Source organism: Pan troglodytes, chromosome 6, assembly GCF_028858775.2.
Source record: "Pan troglodytes isolate AG18354 chromosome 6, NHGRI_mPanTro3-v2.0_pri, whole genome shotgun sequence".
Lineage (NCBI taxonomy): Eukaryota > Metazoa > Chordata > Mammalia > Primates > Hominidae > Pan > Pan troglodytes.
In genome coordinates, this window is record NC_072404.2 from 156,170,107 (window position 1) to 156,192,528 (window position 22,422).

Genomic DNA, 22,422 nt, shown 5'->3' on the forward strand with positions numbered 1-22,422 from the left:
TATAATTTATGTATTATACATACCATATATAATTTATGTATTATACATACCATATATAATTTATGTATTATACATACCATATATAATTTATGTATTATATATACCATATATAATTTATGTATTATATATACCATATATAATTTATGTATTATATATACCATATATAATTTATGTATTATATATACCATATATAATTTATATATTATATATATAAAAGTTTCCATAGTAAAAAGTTTTTTAAAAAAACAGTTGTTCTAAAATTTAGGTGGTCATCAAAATTGTTATATGTTTAATTCTTTGAGATAGTACATTAATTTGGTAGTTTGTTTTACAGTGCAGACGATTATATGCCTTAAGTAAACTTCATGATACAGTAACATCTTAAATAAACTGGCACAGAATATATATGCCAATATACAGATTTTGAATACAAATTTAAATTACATAGCTTTCTGATTTTATAATTTAACTTAATGCCAAGTTCTTTTCTGGGACTATTACATCAATTACATTTTTTTTTTTTTGAGACAGAGTCTCGCTCTGTCGCCCAGGCTGCAGTGCAGTGGCGTGATCTCAGCTCACTGCAAGCTCCACCTCCCGGGCTCACGCCATTCTCCTGCCTCAGCCTCCTGAGTAGCTGGGACTACAGGTGTCTGCCACCACGCCTGGCTAATTTTTTTTTTTTTTTGTATTTTTAGTAGAGACGGGGTTTCTCCTTGTTAGCCAGGATGGTCTCGATCTCCTGACCTCATGATTCGCCTGCCTCAGCCTCCCAAAGTGCTAGGATTACAGGTGTGAGCCACCGTGCCTGGCTTTTTTTTTTTTTTTTTTTGAGACAGGGTCTTGCTCTGCCACCCAGGATTGTGCAATGGTGCGACCTAGAATCACTGCAAACTCCACTTCACAGGTTCAAGGGATTCTCATGCCTCAGCTTCCAGAGCAGCTGGGATTACAGGCATGTGCCAGCAAGCCCGGCTAATTTTTTTGTATTGTTAGTAAAGACGGGGTTTTAGTATGTTCCTCAGGCTGGTCTCGAACTCCTTACCTCAAGTGACCCGCCTGCCTCGGCCTCCCAAAGTGCTGGGATTACAGGTGTGAGCCACTGCAGCTGGCCTAATTACAATATTGTTTTAAAGAAAAAAATTGTTATGATCTGCTTATAACATGCTTTCATTAAAGTAGAAAAAGGAGGATGTCTATACCACAAAAACTTCAGAAGGTAAAAGCAATTTTAGAATTAAGCGTGCCTCCTGGTCAGGTTGAATTTAACTGGCCAAGAACCAGAAACCACAGGATTTATAAAGGTGACATTTTTTACTGCTAAATTGCTGTCCCAATCAAATCAAAATAAAAATGAAAGTTTATCAATTACTTTATTAGTATTCTAAGGGGAAAAAACTTACCAAGCAACAGAGAAGCACTTTCACTGTTGGCAAAGAATACAGTTTATTAGGCGCCAAGAATGTCTTGGATTCCATAGCTGTTTTATTGAAATTTAAACACAGTAATTTACGTACCAACCTGAGCTAATACTGCTTCCTATAGTATTCTACCTCATCAAGTTGCTATGAAGATTAAATGAGTAAGTGAAAGTGTTTTTACAAACTGTACCAATATGTAAAAGGTATTATTATTATTCCTGTCTACACAGAAATTGAATGGATCACCCTCTTTGATCACTTGTAGATCTTAGTTTCTGCTTTGCTGTTGCTAAAAATAAAAGGAGAGGGAAGGTCTAGCATTTACTCTAGTGATGTCCCTTTACTTTCGACCTATTCCATTGAAACTATTTATTTGTACTGGTGAATGTTAAAGCTTCTGGTATTCGTTTTATTGCTAAAATAAGAACATACCTTTTCCTTAATCTTTCCATTCCATAAACATTTCTTGCTTGATTATAGCATAACTAGGGCATGATTTTGAAGCATCAGTCAGTATTGCCCTATCTTTTCCCTTTGCCATTCCTGTACCTTGGATACCATCAGGATTAATGCCAATCAACAGATATTTGTTTACAAACCCCAGGGTATGTAAACCCAAAGAATCATTCTTTCAAAAATACTTACAGTACATTTACTCAGTATTAGACACTACTCTACTCACTGAGTAAACCAAAATAGATATGCTCTTCTCACAGAACTAAAAACAACTCAAAGATGTTAAAATTAATTTAGTAGTTTTAGGTACCGTTTCAGACTTTTCATCAGACAACAGACCCACAGCTAGAATCATAATTAATGAAAAAAACCTGAAAGTATTCCTCTAAGACCTGGAACAAGACAAGGATGCCCACTTTCACCACTGTTATTCGACACACTATTGGAAGTCCTAGCTAGAGCAATTGGATAAGAGAAAAAAAAAAGGGTATCCAAATTGGAAAGAATAAGTCAAATTATCCTTGTTTGTGGATAATATGATCTTATATTTGGAAAAACCTAAAGACTCCACCAAAAAAACAATTGTAACTGACAAATTCAGTAAAGTTGCAGGATACAAAATTAACATACAAAAGTCAGCAGCATTTCTACATGCCAACAGCAAACAATCCGAAACAAAAATCAAGAAAGTAACTCCATTTACAATAGCTACAAACAAAATACCTAGGAATAAACTTAAAAACAAAGAAGTGAAAGATTTCTACAATGAAAACTATAAAACACTGATGCAAGAAATTGGAGAGAACACATGAAAAAATGGAAAGACCAGCCACGTTCATGGACTGGAAGAATCAATATTGCTAAAGTGTCCATACTACCCAAAGTAATCTACAGATTCAATGTAATCCCTATGAAAACACCAAAGACATTCTTCACAGAAATAGAAAAATAATCCTAAAATTTATATGGAACTACCAAAGGCCCAGAATAGCCAAAGCAAAAAGAACAAAACTGGAAGAATCACATTACCTCACTTCAAATTATACTACAAAGCTATAGTAACCAAAACAGCATGGTACTGGCATAAAAACAGACATATAGACCAATGGAACAGAATAGAGAACAATGAAATAATTCCATACATCTACAGTGAACTCATTTTTTACAAAGGTGCCAAGAACATACACTGGGGAAAGGACAGTCTCTTCAAATGATACTCCCTGTCCCAGGAATTCCACTTTCAGGTTTGTGACACCTTGTTATATGTGTACAAGGAGACAAGCACAAGAATGTTCTTATTACAGCACTGTTTGTCATAACAAAAAAATCCAAATATAACCTAAACGCTCATCAATGGAGAAAAAGATAAACTGTGGTATATTAAGAAGCTAGAATACTTGATAATAGCATTGAATGAAATAGATCTGTATGTGTTAACATATAAATACATACACCTTGAAATCATAATTTTGAATAAAAAGGACAAGATGCTGACCATTACATACATATAGTATCATATCACCTTACAAATTAAAAAAAAAACAAAAACATTGGCTTATGGCTACACATATATATAATAAAATACAAAAATATGATTGAAGGTACCTCACATTTATCATAGTGACTGTCTTTTTGGGGACAAGATGGGATGATGGGTGTCCAGCAGAGGAATGGGACTGGTAGTGGAACCTAAATTTGTACTTCTATGTATAATATGAAGCAAATATAACAAAAAATTAGTATTTGTTCATTGTAGGTGACTAAACAGCTGTTTAATATATTGTCCTTTATATTTTTCCATACAAGTATTTTAATTTTTTTTTTTTTTTTGAGATGGAGTCTTGCTCTGTTGCCCAGCCTGGAGTGCAGTGGCATGACATTGGCTCACTGCAACTTCTGCCTCCCAGGTTCAAGCAATTCTCCCGCCTCAGCCTCCCGAGTAGCTGGGATTACAGGTGTGCGCCACAATGCCTGGCTAATTTTTATATTTTTAATAGAAACAGGATTTCATCATGTTGGCCAGGCTGGTCTCGAACTCCTGACCTCAGGTGATCCGCCCGCCTTGGCCTCCCAAAGTGCTAGGATTACAGGCATGAGCCAACACGCCAGCACCGGCCAAGTGTTTTAAATTTTCTAAATAAAAAGTTAAAAAAACCTTATGAACAATATTTTCTAAATGCTAAACCAAAGTCACCAATTTTGAAATACCTAAAACAGGCAATTATCTTTACAATACTATATACAACTTATAAGTATGGTTTTCATTTAGTGATGTCCACACAAAACCTTGAACACGAATGTTCACAGCAGCATTGCTCATAACAGCTAAAAAGTAGAAATGACACAGATGTCCATCAGCTGATAAATGTGTAAACAAAATGTGGTATATACAGCCAATGGAATATTACTGAGCCATAAGAAGGCATGAAGGACTGACACAGGGTACAATGTGGATGGACTTTGAAAACATTATGCTAAGTAAAAGAAGTCAGTCACAAACACATATTGTATGATTTCATTTATATGAAATGCCAGAAAATAGGCAAATCTATAGAGATAGGGAGCAAATGGGTGGTTACATAGGGATGGGAGGAATGGGAAGTGACTGCTAACGGGTACAGTGTTTATTTTTGGGATGAAAAAATATTTTTAAATGAATTATCACGGCCACAGAACTTTGTGAATATACAAAAATCATTTTATACTTTAAATGGGTAAATTGTATGGCTTTTGAATTATATCTCAATAAACCATCAAATAAAATTTTTTTAAAGAAATTTTCTTTTGACTTATAAGCCTAAACAGACAGGCTTAGAACACAAGCCATCTTTTGGGGGTAATCAGGTGAGTCTAATATTTTTTGGTTAATTTTTTGTCATATAATACAAACAACTGTCATACAGACAAACAATACACACAGGATTCAAGTCAAATATACTTTAAATTTTATTAGATTGGTAATACTTTTAAAAATCTGTTAACATTCCATGTTGGCCAGGATCTTGTGGGAAAAGGAAGTTTCATACACTTGTTGAGAATCAAAATCTTTTCTGATATTAAGTTATCGCAAAGTTTTCAGTGTGTATATTCTATGACCCAATAATTATTTCAAGGTATTTATCTTCCCCAATAAAAGTATTCCCACAGTGTTTCAGGATATATGTATTTAAATATATACCTAATTATCCATCAAGAAAGAAATAGCTAAATGAGATATAACCACTCTAAACAATACATGAATAAATATATAATCACCCTGAACAATCATAAAAAACAGACACCTTGGCATTATGTGAAATAAGGGTATCAAGTATAAAAGTAAAAGGTCAGTCCCTTTTTCTTGTCCCAGGGAATATCCCCATCCCTCCAATAACCCCAATTAACAGATTTTTACAATTATTCAAATATATCTCAGGGCCAGGTGCAGTGGTTCATGCCTATAACCCCAGCACTATGGGAGGCCACAGAGGGAGGATTGCTTGAGCCCAAGAGTTTGAGACCAGCCTGGGCAACATAGCAAGGCCCTACCTCTACAAAAAAATTTAAAAATTAGGCATGGCACACGCCTGTGGTCTCAGCTACTTGGAGGGTGAGATGGGAGGATCACCTGAGCCTGAGAAGTCAAGGCTGCAGTTAGCTGTGATTATACCACTGCACTCCATTCTGGGCAAGACTCAGTCTCAAAAAATAAAATTAAAAATAAAAATCTCAAGGAACATATATGCTTATTCTTTTTAGTTATTGCACATACTCCAGGATCTAGAAAGTCTTTTTTTAAGACAGGGACTCACTCAGTTGCTCAGGCTGGAGTGCAGCAGCACAATCATACCTTACTGAAGCCTCAAAATCCTGGATTATCCCGCCTCAGTCTCCCAAGTAGCTGGGGCTACAAACTCATGCTAGCACACCTGGCTAATTTTTTGTAGAGACAGGGTCCGGTTACATTGCCCAGGCTGGTCTTGAACTCCTGGGCTCAAGCAATCCTTCTGCCTTGGCCTCCCAAAGTGTTGGGATTATAGGCGCAAGCCACTACACCCAGCGTCTGAATTACATTTATTTTTTTTTTTTTTTGAGACAGAGTCTCGCTCTGTCACCCAGGCTGGAGTGCAGTGGTGGGATCTCAGCTCACTGCAACCTGTGCCTCCCAGGGTCAAGCAATTCTCCTGCCTCAGCTCCAAGTAACTGGGATTAGAGGTGCGCACCACCATGCCTGGCTAATTTTTTTTTTGTATTTTTAGTAGAGATGAGGTTTCACCATGTTGGCCAGGCTGGTCTCGAACTCCTGACCTCAAGTGATCCTCCCGCCTCAACCTCCCAAAGTGCTGGCAAAAAACAACAGATGCTGGCAAAGCTGCAGAGAAAAGGGAAGGCTTGTACACTGTTGGTGGGAATGTAAATTGGTTAGGCACTGTGGAAAGCAGTTTGGAAATTTCTCAAAGAACTTAAAATAGAACTACCATTCGACCCAGCAATCTCATTGCTCGGTATATATATATCCAAAAGAAAATGAATCATTCTATGAAAAAACCACATATTTAACACAGCACTATTCACAATAGCAAAGGCATATGCACCATGGAATACTATGCAGCCACAAAAATGAATGAAATCATGTCCTTTGCAGCAACCTGGATGCAGCTGGAAGCCATTATCCTAAGCAAATTAACACAGGAAGAGAAAACCAAATACCAAATGTTCTCATTTCTAAGTAGGAGCTAAACTTTGGGTACTCATGGACATAAAGACAGCAATAACAGAAACCGGAGGCTACTAGAGGGGGGAGGGCAAAGGTTGAAAAACTATTGGGTACTATGCTCAGTACTTGGATGATGGGATCATTTGTACATCAAACCTCAGCATCATGTAATATACCCAGATAACAAAGCTGTGCATGTACCTCCTGAATCTAAAATAAAAGTTGAAAAAAAAATTTTAATAATTCTTTCTCCCAAAGTCTATTTCATATAATATTTCCACAGTACTATCAGCTTTCTTAAAGGCTATTAAAAAACAAACAAACAGATTTATCTAGGTACAACTGACATACAATAAACTGCAATGATTTAGAGTACACAATTTGATATATTTTGAGATTACGTATATACCCATGCAACCATCATCACATTCAAGATAATGAACATACCTATCACTTTCTGAAAGGTTCCTTGTGCTCCTATGTAAATCTTCCATCCTGCCATAGTCCTGTGCCCAGGCAAATACGAATCTGTTGTCACTATAGAAGAGTTTGCATTTTCTAGAATTTTATGTAAACTGAATTTTAAAACGTGTAATCATTTTTTGTCTGACTTCTTTCACTCAGCATAATTACTTTGAGATTCATCTATGTTGTGTGCATTAGCAGTTCATTCCTTTCTACTGAGTAGTATTCCCTTTTATAGATACACCACAATTCAACCATTCACCTGTTTATGGACATTTGGGTTATTTCCAGTTTGGGGCTATGACAAAGCAACTAAGAACATTCGTATACAAATCTTTCTATGAACATATGCTCCCTTTTCTCTTGGGTAAATACCGAGGAGTAGAAGGGCTGTGTGATACGCTAAGTGTACATCTGACTTTTTGTGGGGGTGGACAGGGTCTTGCTCTTTCACCCAGGCTGGAGTGCAATGGTGCACATAGCACAATGTAGCTTTTAACTCCTGGGCACAAGTGATCCTCCTGCTTCAGCCTCTCAGGTAGCTAGGACTACAGATGTACACCACCACTCCTGGCTAATTAAAAATTTTTTTTGTAGACATGGGGTCTCACTATGTTGCCCTGGCTGGTATGGAACTCCTGGTCTCAAGTGATTCTCTCGCCTTGACTTCCCAAAGCACTGAGATTACAGGTGTGAGCCACCGTGTCCAGCCTAACGTTTTACATAACTACCATACTATTATTTCACAAAATTATGGTAAAATATATCTAACATAAAGCTTAACATTTCAACCATTTTTAAGTGTACTATTCAGTAGTGTTAAGTACATTCACAATGTTGTGCAACCAATCTCCAGAACTCTTTTCATCCTGCAAAACTAAAACTCTATAACCATTAAACAACTCCCCAGCACCCCTTCCCCCAGCCCCTGGCAAGCACCATTCTACTCTGTGTCTCTGTGAGTCTGAACACTCTAGGTACTTCAATAAGTGGAATCATACAGTATTTGTCGTTTTATGACTGGCTCATTTCACTTAACATAATGTCCTTGAGATTTACTCATGTTGTAGTATGTGTTAGAATGTCCTGTTTTAAGGCTGAATAATATTCCAATGTATATACATACCATATTTTGTTCATCCACTCCTCTATCAACAGAAATCTGGGTTGCTTCTGCCTTTGGCTACTATAGTGAATAATGCTGCTATGAACATGAGTGTACAAATATCTCTTTGAGATCCTGCTTTCAATTATTTTGGGTATATACACAGAAGGAGAATTGCTGGATTATATGGTAATTCTATTTTTAGTTTTTTGAGGAACCTCTATACTGTTTTCCACAGCAGTTGCTCCATTTTACATTTCCACCAACAGTGCACCAGGGGTCCAATTTCTCCACACCCTTGCCAACTCTTGTTATCTTCTTGTCTGATAGCCGACATCCTAATGGGTGTGAGGTGGTATCTCATTGTGGTTTTGATTTGCATGTTCCTAATAATTAGCAATGTTGGGGATCTTTTCATATGCTCGTGGCCATCTGGATATCTTCATTAAAGAAATGTCTGTTCAAGTCCTCTGCCCATTTTTTAACAAGGTTGTATGCTATTACAGGAGTTCTTTATATTCTGGATATTAACCCCTTATCAGATACATGATTTGCAAATATTTTTCCCATTCCAGGTTGGCTTTTCACTCTGTTGATTATATCCTTTGATGATCAGAAGTTTTAAATTCTGATAATAGTACAATTTTTCCATTTTTTCTTGTGTTCCCTGGGCTTTTGGCATCACGGCCAAGAAATCATTGACAAATCCAAAGTTATGATGCTTTTCTCCTATGTTTTCTTGTAGTAAAAGTTTTATGGCTTTAACTGTTATGTTCAAGTCTTTGATCCATTTTGGGTTATTCTTTGTACATGGTATAAGGGAAGGGTACCACTTCATTCTTTTGCATGTGGATATTCAGTTGCCAACCTCATTTGCTGAACAGATTCTCTTTACTTCATGGAGTGGTCCTGGTACCCTTGTCAAAGATCATTTGACCATAAATGTGAAGATTTAGTTCAGGACTCTCATCTGTCTGCATGCCAGTACCACTTAGTTTTGATTACTCTAACTTTGTAGTAAGTTTTGAGATCAGGAAGCATGATGCCCCCAACTTTGTACTTTTTTGAGACTGCTTTGGCTATACGGGATTCCTTGAGATATAGTATGAATTTTAGGACGGACTTTCTATTTCTGAGAAAAAAAAAAAAGCCCGTTGGGATTTTGAAAAGGTTTCATTAAATAAACTGCCAAATTTTATTCCAAAGTGGTTGTACCAATTAAACACTCCTATCAGCAGTGTACGGAAATTCTAGTTCTTTCACATCCCCACTAATACTTGGTATGGCCACTCTAATTTCAGCCATTCTAGGAGGCATGTAAGGGTATCGCGTGCCTATTTAATTTGCATTTTCCTAATGACTAATGTTGAGCGTCTTCTCATGCGTTTATTACCATCCATATATCTTTGATGAAACTGTTCAAATCCTTTGTCCATTTTTAATTGGGTTGTTTTTTCTTTTTTTTTTTTTTGAGATGGAGTCTCACTCTGTCGCCCAGGCTGGAGTGCAGTGGCGCAATCTCGGCTCACTGCAACCTCTGCCTCCCGAGTTCAAGCAATTTTCTGCCTCAACCTCCCGAGTAGCTGGGGTTACAGGCGCCTGCCACCACGCCCAGCTAATTTTTGCATTTTTAGTAAAGACGGGGTTTCACCATCTTGGCCAGGCTGCTCTTGAACTCCCGACCTCATGATCCACCTGCCTCAGCCTCCCAAAGTGCTGGGATTACAGGCATGAGCCTCCGCGCCCAGCCGTTTGTTTTCTTACTATTGAGCTTTCAGAGTTCTTTATATATTCTACATGTCCTTGATCAGATACATGGCTTACAAAGATTATCAATCTGTGGTTTCTCTTTTTATTCTCTTAATACTGTCTTTTGAAGAGCAGAAGTTTTACATTTTGATTAATCCAACAAACTAATACGTTCATTATAGACTGTGCTTCTGGTGTCATATTTAAGAAATCTTTGCCAAACCCCAGGTCACAAAAATTTTCTGTCGTGTTTTCTTCTGCAAATTTTAGGTTTAATTTTTACTTTTCATTCCTTCTGTGTTCAATTTCCTTTATACAGTAAACCTTCTTGGACAATTCCTTCAAGCAGAACCTATGAAAAGTGAACTCCTTCTCTGGAAAGGACTTTATGGTGCATTTGCCCAAGTCAACCTAATCAAATTTATAGCTCAGCTTAGCTGAGAGATTTACAGGTACCTCTCAGTACTTTGAGTATATTATTCTATTGTTTTCTGATTTCTACAACTGCCATAAAAAATTTTCCCAGTCTAATTATAATTATTTTCTATATAATTTTTTCCCTGAGTGCTTTTAAAACAATATTCTTTGGTTTTATTATGTCTATACTGGATTCAAATTGTTTGTCCAACTCAGAGATTGTGCTTCCCAAATCGTTAGATTTATGTCATTTGTAAATGTTAGCCCTAATTTATTTGAATTTTTCTCTACTCATTTATTTCTATTCTTACCTTTTGGAACTCCTTTGAGGCATATAATGCTCATTCCATTTTTCATACTGCTTAACCTCTCTTTTATATTTTCTATAACTCTCTTTCTTTACTTTCCAGAGTTCACTAATTCATTCTTTGGCTGGGTTTAATCTAGCTTTACCTTATTCACTGAGTTTTTTAAATAAATATTTGAATTTCTATGTGACATTTAAACATTTCCTATGTAATTTGCTGTAACTAACTTGACATACTGAAATTTTACTTAAAGTGTTATCTTCCTACATCCTCAAATGAGTATCAGTATGTTCACTCTTTTTTCCTAGAGATAACTGTTTCTTTTGAACTTTCTACATTTCTTTTTTTCTATGTTGTTTCAATTTTTCCAACTCTATTACAAAAAATTTCAGACAGAAAATCTGAACAAATGGTACAATTAACATCGAAATTTTCTTAGATTCTAAGATTATCTTTTCATATTTGCTTTTCTCTTTCTCTGCATGTTGATTTCCATCACACCATTTGAAGTTAAGTTTCAAAGTAACTGACAGAGATAGAAATGAAATAGTGGTTATTTTTAGTGAATTGGGAGGGGCACAGGAGAACCCTCTAAAGCATCAGGAAATGTCCTACATCTTAATCTACATGGTAGTTACACATGTAAAAACTGAGCGATATACTTCAGATTTGTACCCTCTACTGTGTATAAGTTCCATCTCAAAAAAGCGTGGGTTTGCGGGGGAAGTTGCAGTCATCCTAACACTTTACTCCTAAATACTTATGCACGTAATTCCTAAGAACAAGGACATTCTCCTATATAATTACATTACCATCCTCACATTTAAGAACGTTAATTCCATAACAATATGTAGTATTCAATCAATGTTAAAAATTTCCCAAGTCCCAAGAATAATTCTTCCCCCCTCAGGATTACACACTGCATTTGGTTGTTATGTGCACTTGGTCTTGTACAGTGTGGAATACTCCCCAACCTTTTTATTGTCCAAGACATTAACTTATCAAGGAGTCTAGGCCTATTGTCTTACAGGAAGTCAACATTCTGAATTGTCTAATTGTTTCCTCATGGTGCTTACCTTTTTCCTCTATCCCCTGTGTTTCTTATAAAATAGAAGGTCCCAATCCAAGCAAGAATACTTCATAGATGATGAGATTTAAATCAAGACTACCTAAAAGTTCTACTTGGTTCTTTCTTAGGAGTCTAACCCTGCTGTTTTAAGTCTGCTAACTCACTGATTGTAGACTGTTTCCTTGCATGTCTTACAACTTGAGATCTTGAGATAGTCAGTAAAGCATTATTTCTGTGAATTCTGAGACCTAGACGGGCCAAGGGAGGGTTTCCATTGCTTCTGTGCCGTGCCTGAGTGCTATTACCACTCCAAGACCAGTCGTTATGTCCACTTCATGGCTTGAGGGTTCCTGGACAATGCAGGCAGTATAAACTTGAATCCCACACAATGATGAGAATAGGTCCATAGCTTAAAAGTCACAGGGGAAACTTTATTTAGAGTACTGTCAAAGACAGTCAAGTTTATTGTTACCTTTATGTATTCTGGTAATAGATTTCAGCCTTTCACTGAAGGTAATGTCCCTCAAAGGGTCAGCTTTATGTGAGAATCTGGGTTCCAACTACCTTTGTGACACAGGCTGAAGGCCCAGTGTTGTATTCCCACACATTGATATTCACATCCTTTGTTCCAGAGTGACAAACTGGCCCACCTGAGGCCACGACCGCAGAGGTCAGCAAACTTCTTCCATAAAGAACCAGAGGTTCTGTAGATTACACTGTGATGTACAACTGCTCAACACCGCTGCTAAAGCATGAAACCAGCCACAGACAACATATAAACAGAGTAGCATTGTTGTGTTCCAATAACATTTTACTGATGGACACTGAAATTTTATTTTGTTTTTTTTTTTTGAGATGGAGTTTCGCTCTTGTTGCCCCGGCTGGAGTGCAATGGCGCAATCTCGGCTCACCGCAACCTCCACCTCCCAGGTTCAAGCGATTCTCCTGCCTCAGCCTCCCAAGTAGCTGGGTTACAGGCATGCGGCACCACACCCGGCCAATTTTGTATTTATAGTAGAGATGTGGGTTTCACCATGTTGGCCAGGCTGGTCTAGAACTCCTGACCTCAGGTGATCCACTCCCCTCAGCCTCCCATGCTGAGATTACAGGCATGAGCCACCGTACCTGGCCAAAATTTGTATTTCGTGTGATTTTCATAGATTATGAAATACTATTATTCCTTTAACTTTTTTCAAGCATTTAAAAATGTAAAATCCATTCTTAGTTCACAGGCCATACAAAAATAGATGGTGGGTTAGATTTGTTGAGGGTTATAGTTCAGCGATACCTTAACATATCAGCTCCTATGCTTTTCCGGTTTTTTCAACTCCGTCTTTGTTTTCACCCTCTATAGGTTTTTCTATTGAGCTCAGCTATACATTTAAATAAACATATTTTATTCAGCATTTCTATTTGAGAGAGATATTTCTAGACCTACTAGAATATTGCAATGTGGTATACATAAAGAATAAGTAAGTAATATCAGAGTTTCCAACAGCTTTCCTTTTCTCAATTATAATACCTCTCAGAAAAACCTTCAAGTACAAGTCTTTTCACAGGCTGCATTGTACTACATGGTGTGGCTGTACCATGATTTATACAACCATTTCTCTACTGATGACATTCTATATTTTTTTCTTATTACGATGATTTAACAAATATCCTTGTATAAATATTGGTGCTTTTATGTGCTAAATTCCCAATAGATGGAGTACTGGCTTGGAAGATACAGTTCTTGTAAATTTTGACAGATATTATCAAAGTGCTTTCCAATAAGCTGTGATACTTCACATTTCTATCCTTAACTAAGGGAGCAGTTTTCTCACTACACCCCTGCCAATAATAATTTATATTTTGCCAGACAGATGAAATGATCTCATAGTTTTAATTTGTACACTCACAACTGACTGACTGCATCTGAACAGTGTTCACATGCTTTACTGTTCATTTGGATTTCATCTTATACGAACTGCCTATTTATATCTTTTCCCTATTTTTCTGCTGGGTTTTGTCTTTTTCTTGCCAATTTTCAAGTGTTTTTTGTATATTCAGAAGACTATTTACTTCTTGGTATCTGGGCACCAATGCTGTTTCCAAATTTATACAGACTATTGACTCTGTTAAGGTTTTTTTTTTTTGTGGGGGGGGACATACATAATTTCAAAATTGTATTTAATCCATCTGTCTCCTACAGCTTTTGAGCCAATTAAGTTTTGATTAAGATAGTGACCTCAACTCCTAGATTTTACATGCAGCCTACTAGATTTTTCTTGAAAGATTTACTTTTTTTTTTTTTTTTTTGGTATTTAATCTCTTGATTCTGATAGAATTTACTTTTGTAAGCAGTCTAAGATGTGGGCCCAATTTTATTTTCTTCCACATATGCCAGCACCAAAAATTAAATAATTCACCTTCTTCTTACTGATTGAACCATTTTTTTCATATTACATTTTCTGAAATTCTGGGATCTATTTCTAGATACCTATTATATTCTACTGAAATAATTTTCAGTCCCTAGATACCCAAAGTGTCTTACTTTTAATATTAGCTTGGCTATTAACTTCCATCAGATCTTTAATGGCCCTGGTCCACTGCCTTCTAGCCCTCAGTTTGCCAATGAGAAAATGATCCAGTTTTCATTCTCCCGTAGATTACCAGTTTATCTTTCTGAAAAGGTTCTCTTTCAACTTTCGAATTATACAGCAAGTATCCAGGTCAATCTCTGTTTTTGTTTTCCTGTTGACAGTCAGTTGCCCCTATCTATCTGAAGGCTGGTTTTTGTTTAACACAGGAAAATTTTCCTGTATTATGTCTGTGAATACATCTTCCCCCTATTTTTGTTTGCTTCTTTATTAAAGAGAAGTTGGAACTTTTGCTCTCTCCATGTCTCTTATCTTTTTTCTCATATTTGCCCACTTTATCTCATATCTTAAAAGGTATGTCTTTAGCTTTACTTTCCAAAATACTTATTAACTCTAGCTATCCTAATGTTTGGCCTTTCTGTTTAACAAAAGTCAACAATCATACTTTCAATTTTCACAAACTCTGTGGTCCTCTGAATGACTCAATTTTTATATCAAACTGATTTGGCTTCAAGAATGAAGTACATCCTGAGCTATAATATTTTTACATCTTCTAGTTGCTTTCTTTTCTTGAGTTTTCTCTGTTGCTCTTGGTGTTCTAGTCATATTTATAAATAAAAATTAGGTTGATTTGGTGTGGACTTACTCCTGTACAGTTGTATAGGTCCAACAAATGGCAAGTGGTTTATTATGTTGACAAACTCTGATATTGTGGTTTATAATAATATATATTTTGGTCTTCAACCCTTTGGCCTCCAACCCCAGTTCTAGGCACAGAGCTCCTAAAACTCTTGTAATTTCCTGAGTGATCAGGGTGCCAGGTGCATCTTTTGTTCTCATATTTGTCTTTGACCTTGGTTCCTGACACAGAGCTCTGATTCCCTTGGAATTTCCTAGGTGGTAGGAGCATGTTCTGTTCTAACAAGGTGACTTTTGGTGGGTTCCTGAATGGAAGGTGGTCAAAAGAAAGACCAAGCCATAATGTGAACTTTCAGCCCCATCCACCAACCTCTGAGAAGTGGGGAGGTCGTGGAGATTGACCTAGTAAATATCACACCTATATGATGAAGCTTCCATAAAAATCACTGAAATGCAATGTTCCTAGAGCTTCCAGGGTGCTGAACATTTGGAGGTAGTGGAAGGTGATGCTCCTAAAGAGAGCACAGAAGCTCTGCATCCCTTCCCCCATACCTTTCCCTATGCATTTCTTCCATCTGGCTGCTCGTCTTTTACCTCTTGTAACATCCTTTATAGCAAACCAGTAAATGTTAAGTGTTTCTTGAAGTTCTGTGAGCTATTCTAGCAAATGATCAAAGATTAGAAGATGTGGGAATCCTTGATTTATAGCCAGCTGGTCAGAAGTGTAAGTCACAACCTGGAACTTGGGACTAGCATCTCAAGAGGGGGACAGTCTTGTGGGACTGAGCTCTTAACCTGTGGGGTCTATGCTATAGCTGGGTAGATAGTGTCAGAATTGAGTTAAATTGAAGGCAACTTAACAACAATTGCAGACAATTGGGTAGAGACACCCAGTTGATTATCTACAGAGAACTGGAGATTGCTTGGTGGGGAAAAACACCCCCACACATCTAGTCACAAAAATTTGTTGTGTTGACAGTATAGTAGGGGAAAGCAGTTTGTTTTCCAAACAGATTACTAATGGGTATAGACGTGAGAAGAAGTCTGGTATATTCCAGATGGAAGCAGAGTATTATTTTACTCCTCGGTAGATTAACGTTTACTTTTTACCCCACTGGATTTCTCTGAGGTTCAGGGACATCTGATGTTCAGTTCCACCATTTGAACACACACAGCAGTCACATAGAACTCTCCAGGCAGAAATTTTGTTTAGAAAACGACTTTTAGAGCTTTTTCATGGAATAAATGCTATAAATTATTTGTTCCATATATACAGAAGAGGAACTAACAGGATCCCCTTGTTGTACAACTCTAGGAGGCAACATTCACATCTCTATGGACATGTGCAATGTAAGGCTATACTGGGGACTCAGGACTCAGCAACCCATTATCAGATGTCTAAAAATATCAGGCCATGACCTTTAAAAAATTTTTTTTGAATTCAGAATTTCAATGTTTTTAGTTGAGGTTTGTTTTGGTTCTCCACAGGACTCACAACTAACACACACCTTCAAAATATTCATATTTACATCACCAGCTCGATTTATGAAGACACATGACTTTGTCTTCCTGCCAGAGCAAGACCTTCGACTAATTACTCTGACGACTACCCAAGAGGCAAATCCACTTCTTTGTAATCTGCTGACTATGCTATCTGCTTCATCAGGATTTTGCTAAGAATGGCTCCCTTCATGTAAGAATCTAGCTCCTAGTATTTTGTTTGGTTTTCTATTTTGGCTTATTTAAGTAACCATTCATATATTTTCCATCTTCCAGGAATTCTTAAAAATTTCTAGTTCTCTGACAGAATCCTATCCTGTTTTATGATTCTTTTTACATATCTTTACTATCATTTCAATGAAATTTCTGGAAAGGAACAAAGATATAAAGGCAAGTGTTTAGTGTGCTATCTTGGACTACAAATCTAAGTCCACTTTAAAAAACATAATCTCATTCTTGGTACTTGATTTCATTTGCTGCTAGTAGGTTCTACTGCCCTTTGTTCCTGAGTGTTCAGGACAAACAGAAACATGTATTTTGATAGAGGAACTGTCATTCACTACCACAAACAATTTTACTTAGAATGTGAATTATCCTGGCTGAGAAGATGTATGTAAAGTCCTTAGCACAGAACTTGGAACACAGCATGGCAAATGCTCAAATAGTAACTGTTAATGTTAATAAGAATTGAGGGAAGAAAAGGAGAGGAAAAGAGGTAGTTAAGAAAAGGGTTAACAGATTCAGATAAAAGAGAGAATGGCAAAATAACGTTCTTGAAAGAGTTTAATACCACAAACCCATTTACTGATGATTCATAAGGCCTTTTAAGTTCACGATATACAGTTTTTCTGAGTATTGAATACGAATTGTTAAACTGGGAGTATGACGGACAAGAACAAGTTACTTATTTAATCTAAGCCTAGCCAGGATAATTAAGGTAAGCTTAGTCAATTGCCTAATAGTTATTCATTTATCATTTTACATCTTTGAAGAGTCTCAGTTGTTTTTATTTCTTTTTAAAAGGGAAATTATAAGCTTTAGTGATACTTGTAAATTTCTCTTGGCCTCTCTCATAAATATGAGGAGGCTAGTTAAACCTTTTTTTTTTTTTTGAGATGGAGTCTCGCTCTGTCGCCCAGGCTGGAGTGCAGTGGCGCGATCTCGGCTCACTGCAAGCTCCGCCTCCCGGGTTCACAGCACTATCCTGCCTCAGCCTCCAAATTAGCTGGGACTACAGGCACCCACCACCACGCCCCGCTAATCTTTTTGTATTTTTAGTAGAGCCAAGGTTTCACCGTGTGTTAGCCAGGACTGTCTCGATCTCCTGACCTCCTGACCTCGTGATCTGCCCGCCTCAGCCTTCCAAAGTGCTGGGATTACAGGCGCAAGCCACTGTGCCCGGCCGGAGGCTAGTTAAACTTAATCATTAGGTTGAGAAATTTGAAAGGCTCCAACAACCCCAATTTTACATTTGTATACAGAAACTCACAAAATTACTAAGTTGAGTGGAACCTGGAAGGAACAATACCGTGATGAAGAGAAGGGAAACGCCTGGGACTGAAGAACACATTTCCTACTTTCTGCTCATGAATACAGACAATAAAGAATTAATTTAAGATCTACTGGGGATGGGATGTTTGCCAGTTTTGTTAGGCTGCTTCGAAGATTATCTATTTACAGATAATTCATATGTTGATATTCCCCTTTTAAGTGGGGCATCCCTGGAAAGATATGCTTAGTAATTCCCCATCTTAACGTGGGAAAAATAATTTTAATTTTATTCTACCCAACAGAATAAAGAGAAAGGGTAGGAGAACTGGATTTGTTTTACAAATTGATTTGTAATTCTGTACAATGAAAAATTAGAGTCTATTTTTTACAACCAACTTTTGTCTGTACATGGAAAAAGGGCAGAAAAAGTATGACTTTTTATTTTATTACTTTTTATTCCCTGACAATAAATGATGCCTTTAGAAAGCCATATTTCCTAAGATAAAAACTTACAGGCTGGTAACTCGTAACTCCATTAGTTTTCTAAACTCATATGCAGGAATTCTTAACTTCTGAAAGTAAAATGCCTCTATAATAACATTTTTTTTTCAAGTCAGAAAGGAATTTTTGGAACATTAAACAATGACCAATTGCACTTTTGATTTCTGTTGTCAGAGAAAAAAAATGAAAAATTTTGACTTCAGTTGTATTTGGAATTTTTATTGTCAAAAGTAACCATAGACATTTAAAAAGTAGTGATGTATACAGATGGGTTACTTATTAAGTCTACTAACAATATTCGTTGCACTTAAGGATTATAGACCACCCACAATAATTCCACAGATTTCTCTTTAAATGCTTCAAATGTTACAGGGTACGCTGTTCCAATGGTAATACTAATATTCAACAACCAAAAATGAAGTAGATGAGGGGAAACATATCAATCACACTGAACGTTCAACATCTGATAATATAACTAAGAAAGGAGATTTCTCAAGGGTGAAGAATGAGTCTTACCTGACACACATTAGATAATGAACAAGCTCAAGTCTTAAAATCCTGATTTATTTTAAACTAGTGCTTAGACATGACTGTGGTTCAAGTTTGGCAGACAGGTTTAAATGTCAAATCCAACACTAGAGACAATACCATTTATTTCAGTTAAGGAATATAGACTTTGCCACCAAATAATTATATATTTTTCATTCCTGTATGACATGGATGCCTCTATTTGCATGACCTTTGAGTATGAAGTAATAATATATTAATTTTCAACAACTGATCTGTCTGAAAAATACAAAGAAACAGCAAAATGGTGATATTAAAACTGACTCACCACTGTCCTCTGTTTGTTGGGCAGGAAGACTCTAACGATAGGTTTTTGTGGTGACTTGGGGTTGCTCCGTGCCACATCTGTGGGATTTTGAAAAACTGAAAGAGATGAAGGTAGCACTGAAAGGCTAGAAGAGGAAGAAGATGTAACGGTATCCATTGATGCAGAGCTAGAAACAGAAAAATCAGTTCCGTTCCCCAGAGATTCCAATAACTGTTGTTCTCTTTGTTGGAGTGCATCTAGCTTGCTGGTGTATTCTTCATAGGCCTATAAAATAAAGCAGACTTATATTCAATCCGGACTTTGTCCTGACATTAACAAAAGAGAATATAAAATTTTAGCCTTTGATTATAATCTTTTCACCAGTTGATAGGGTTTTAAGTTTCAAATTACAAAATAAGTGCCAGAAATACTATAAATACTTTCACCTTTAAATTGATAAATTCTTTGTTATTAGACACTACACTATATTACACCTGATAAATTTGACCTATACATATGTGATATCTAGATGGTCCATGAATAATAAAAAAGCACAGTATTTCCAATTTTCTGGTCCACTTATATTTACCTTCCAAATCATGTCTAACGTAAGATAAAACACTGTATCAAGGAAAAGTGTTCCTCCCATTAAAAGAATTATTTTGTCCCGGAAAAGTTGTAGGCATATGAATTCCATTCATTCTCTCTCTCTCAACAGAAAAAGAAGTTGAAAAGGACATGAGGTATTAAGGATTTGTCCAAAAAAAACCCCAAAATTTAGGACACAGTACCAGATCTCACTGTTAGTACCAAAACCTCCTTAATAGGGTTTAGAAGATGTGTAACTGCCACATTCTTTCTGGAATAGTTATCAGTTAAAATACTTTATTCTTCTCAGTATGGCTGTTTGATGACTTCTTTCCCCACCTAATGCTGCTTAGAGATTGGAACTAGTATGCAAAGCTGTAAGCCTTGTGAAAAAAGAAAAAAAAAAAACAGAATTGTATTTGAAAATGTGGCTTATACCCTACAGCCAAGAAATTATGGGGCTACTATCCATCAGAGTATCTTCCTAGAAGTTTCATTTGATGAAGGCTATAAAGTCAAGCAACCATACAAGATATCAAATTTTAAAAGAACAGAATGACATTGAACGAATTGGAATATACAAGTCCATAGTTCTTTTAGGCATTGGTAATCCCCTCACTCACACCATGCTCTACTATTTCTACCTACCATCTCAAATAGATGCAATACTACAAACATTTATGAAAGAGAGAAGCAAATATTTTAAAATGGCCTTTCCCGTCTCTCAAGGAGTTTACTGTTGGGCAGTGGAGTAGGATGGGTGTATTTTTATTTGTGTAACTGCTGTACATGAGAAATAAACAATATTCTTGACACAAAGTAATAATGAGGAAGGAGGACAGCCTTGAAAGGTTGGCATTTAGATGGATGAAGAAAGCAGGGAGGAAGGAGTCCTCTATATGGGAAAAATTCTGTAACAAAGAGTTTGTTTTTTCTGTAACAAAGGCGAGAAAGTTTAAGACACATGAAAAACTATAGATTGGTATAGCTCAATGTCATACAATACCTGGGACATAGCAAAAGATCAATATATGTTTGTGAAATTTAAATGAAGCTTTAGCAGCATCCCTGTTTTCTTAAAAAGGAAAGAAAGAAATTTAAATGAAAAATAGGTAGAGAAACAATAAGGCTGAAAAGGTGAAAGGGAATAGATTGTAGAGAGTATATACGCCATGCTATCAAGTCTGAATGTAAGGGAGGAAGGGAGAATTATAAAATGTAGAGGAGAATGAAAGAGAAATTTCATTTCAATAAGGGCCACAGGACCCTGCTATGCTGCATCTTACCACATACTTTCGAACAAATAAGGGGGGCGGGGAATAGTAACAAGAGCTACTGAGGTAAGAGATTTAAACTTCATCAAAAGGTCTTCTTTGTTTACAGCCTGCTAGTTGCCCTACCCAGACCCTGTTTCATAGTAGATGAGGGCATTATAAACAGGTAGATTCCAAATTTTCTGAGCTACAACTTGGTTTAGCTTTCAGTACCAAGGCCTAATTACTTAAGCATACTTCTCTCAATAAAATTTACTTATTGAGCCTTCAATCACTCAGTAAATATATACTGATACATGTGCTTGGCACTGTTAGGGCTCAGACTACAACCACACATAAGACAAACACAATTCCTACTCTTTGAAGATCACATAAATGCAGTCTGGAACACAAAGGTTCCTCCTGCATGGATAAAATATTCTTATTTACTGTCACCTGAGCAAGTACAGTTACTAGACAAAATAAACCTTAGGAAAAGTAATGAACAGAACAATTTTCCAAACATATTTCCTTACCAAAATGTTAGCTTTAATTTTTGAAAGTATACTGATCCCTCCATGACAGATTATAAACTATCACTTCACCACATCTATCAATAGCTTTTCCTTTTGTTAAGTACAAAACATCTACTTATTCCATCTGTCCCTATCCTCAAAGCTGCAATCTACCAAGGCCCCTGGCTCATTTTACCTACTGCCCTTGCTGCATTCAATATGAACTTCAATTACTCTTTTAACACTGCCATAGATTTCTCTAAACCTCTCACCTCTAAAAGCATTTATTTCCATTCTACCTTTAAGACCTGGAGAAGCATCACAGTCTTTACAAAAGCAATAAAAATGATGAAAAGATCTCGATTTAGAACCTCACGCACCCCTGGGGCACACATACTTATCCCAACTTCTTAAATGTCTATCTCATTACATTAATCTGTTCAAGGTCAACATTAATCTCTCAAACAGTTGCTAAGATTTGGCCATTGTTGTCTTCCTTCACATACTTTGCGGCTCACAACTACAACAATGCCATTGGTGATATCTTAAGATTTTCTGGCTAATTCTTGTTATTTTATCAACTAGCTTGCCAGATACAAATTTTGGGTAAGTCTGACCATTCAATTGTTCTATTTTTTCCTGTCAGGTTACCACACACTGTTGGAGAAAATAATAAAACTGGTCTAATTAGTTCTATGATCAATTTATGGAACTTAGATTTGCCTGGTCCTTCACACTACTGCCTGAAAATCATGCTTGTTTTTAACATCATATTATAGTCAAAACAGTTATTCCAATCTTCCTAATTCTTCTCTGGATCTTAACTTCATCCTTCAACTTTTAATTCACTCTG

General features: G+C 36.5%; 1 protein-coding gene across 5 annotated transcripts in view; it reads right to left on the reverse strand.

Moving 5' to 3' along the window:
* BRAF (B-Raf proto-oncogene, serine/threonine kinase) overlaps nt 1–22,422 on the reverse strand; it is a 197,973-nt gene that overhangs the window by 88,954 nt on the left and 86,597 nt on the right. For all 5 annotated transcript variants that reach the window (XR_010158687.1, XM_009454360.5, XM_016945457.4 and 2 more), the window contains exon 3: nt 19,235–19,498. Coding sequence is in view for 4 of the 5 variants with exons in the window: in XM_009454360.5 (XP_009452635.3) it covers nt 19,235–19,498 (264 nt within the window). In the remaining variant the exon portion in view is untranslated. The remainder of the gene's footprint in view (nt 1–19,234; nt 19,499–22,422) is intronic.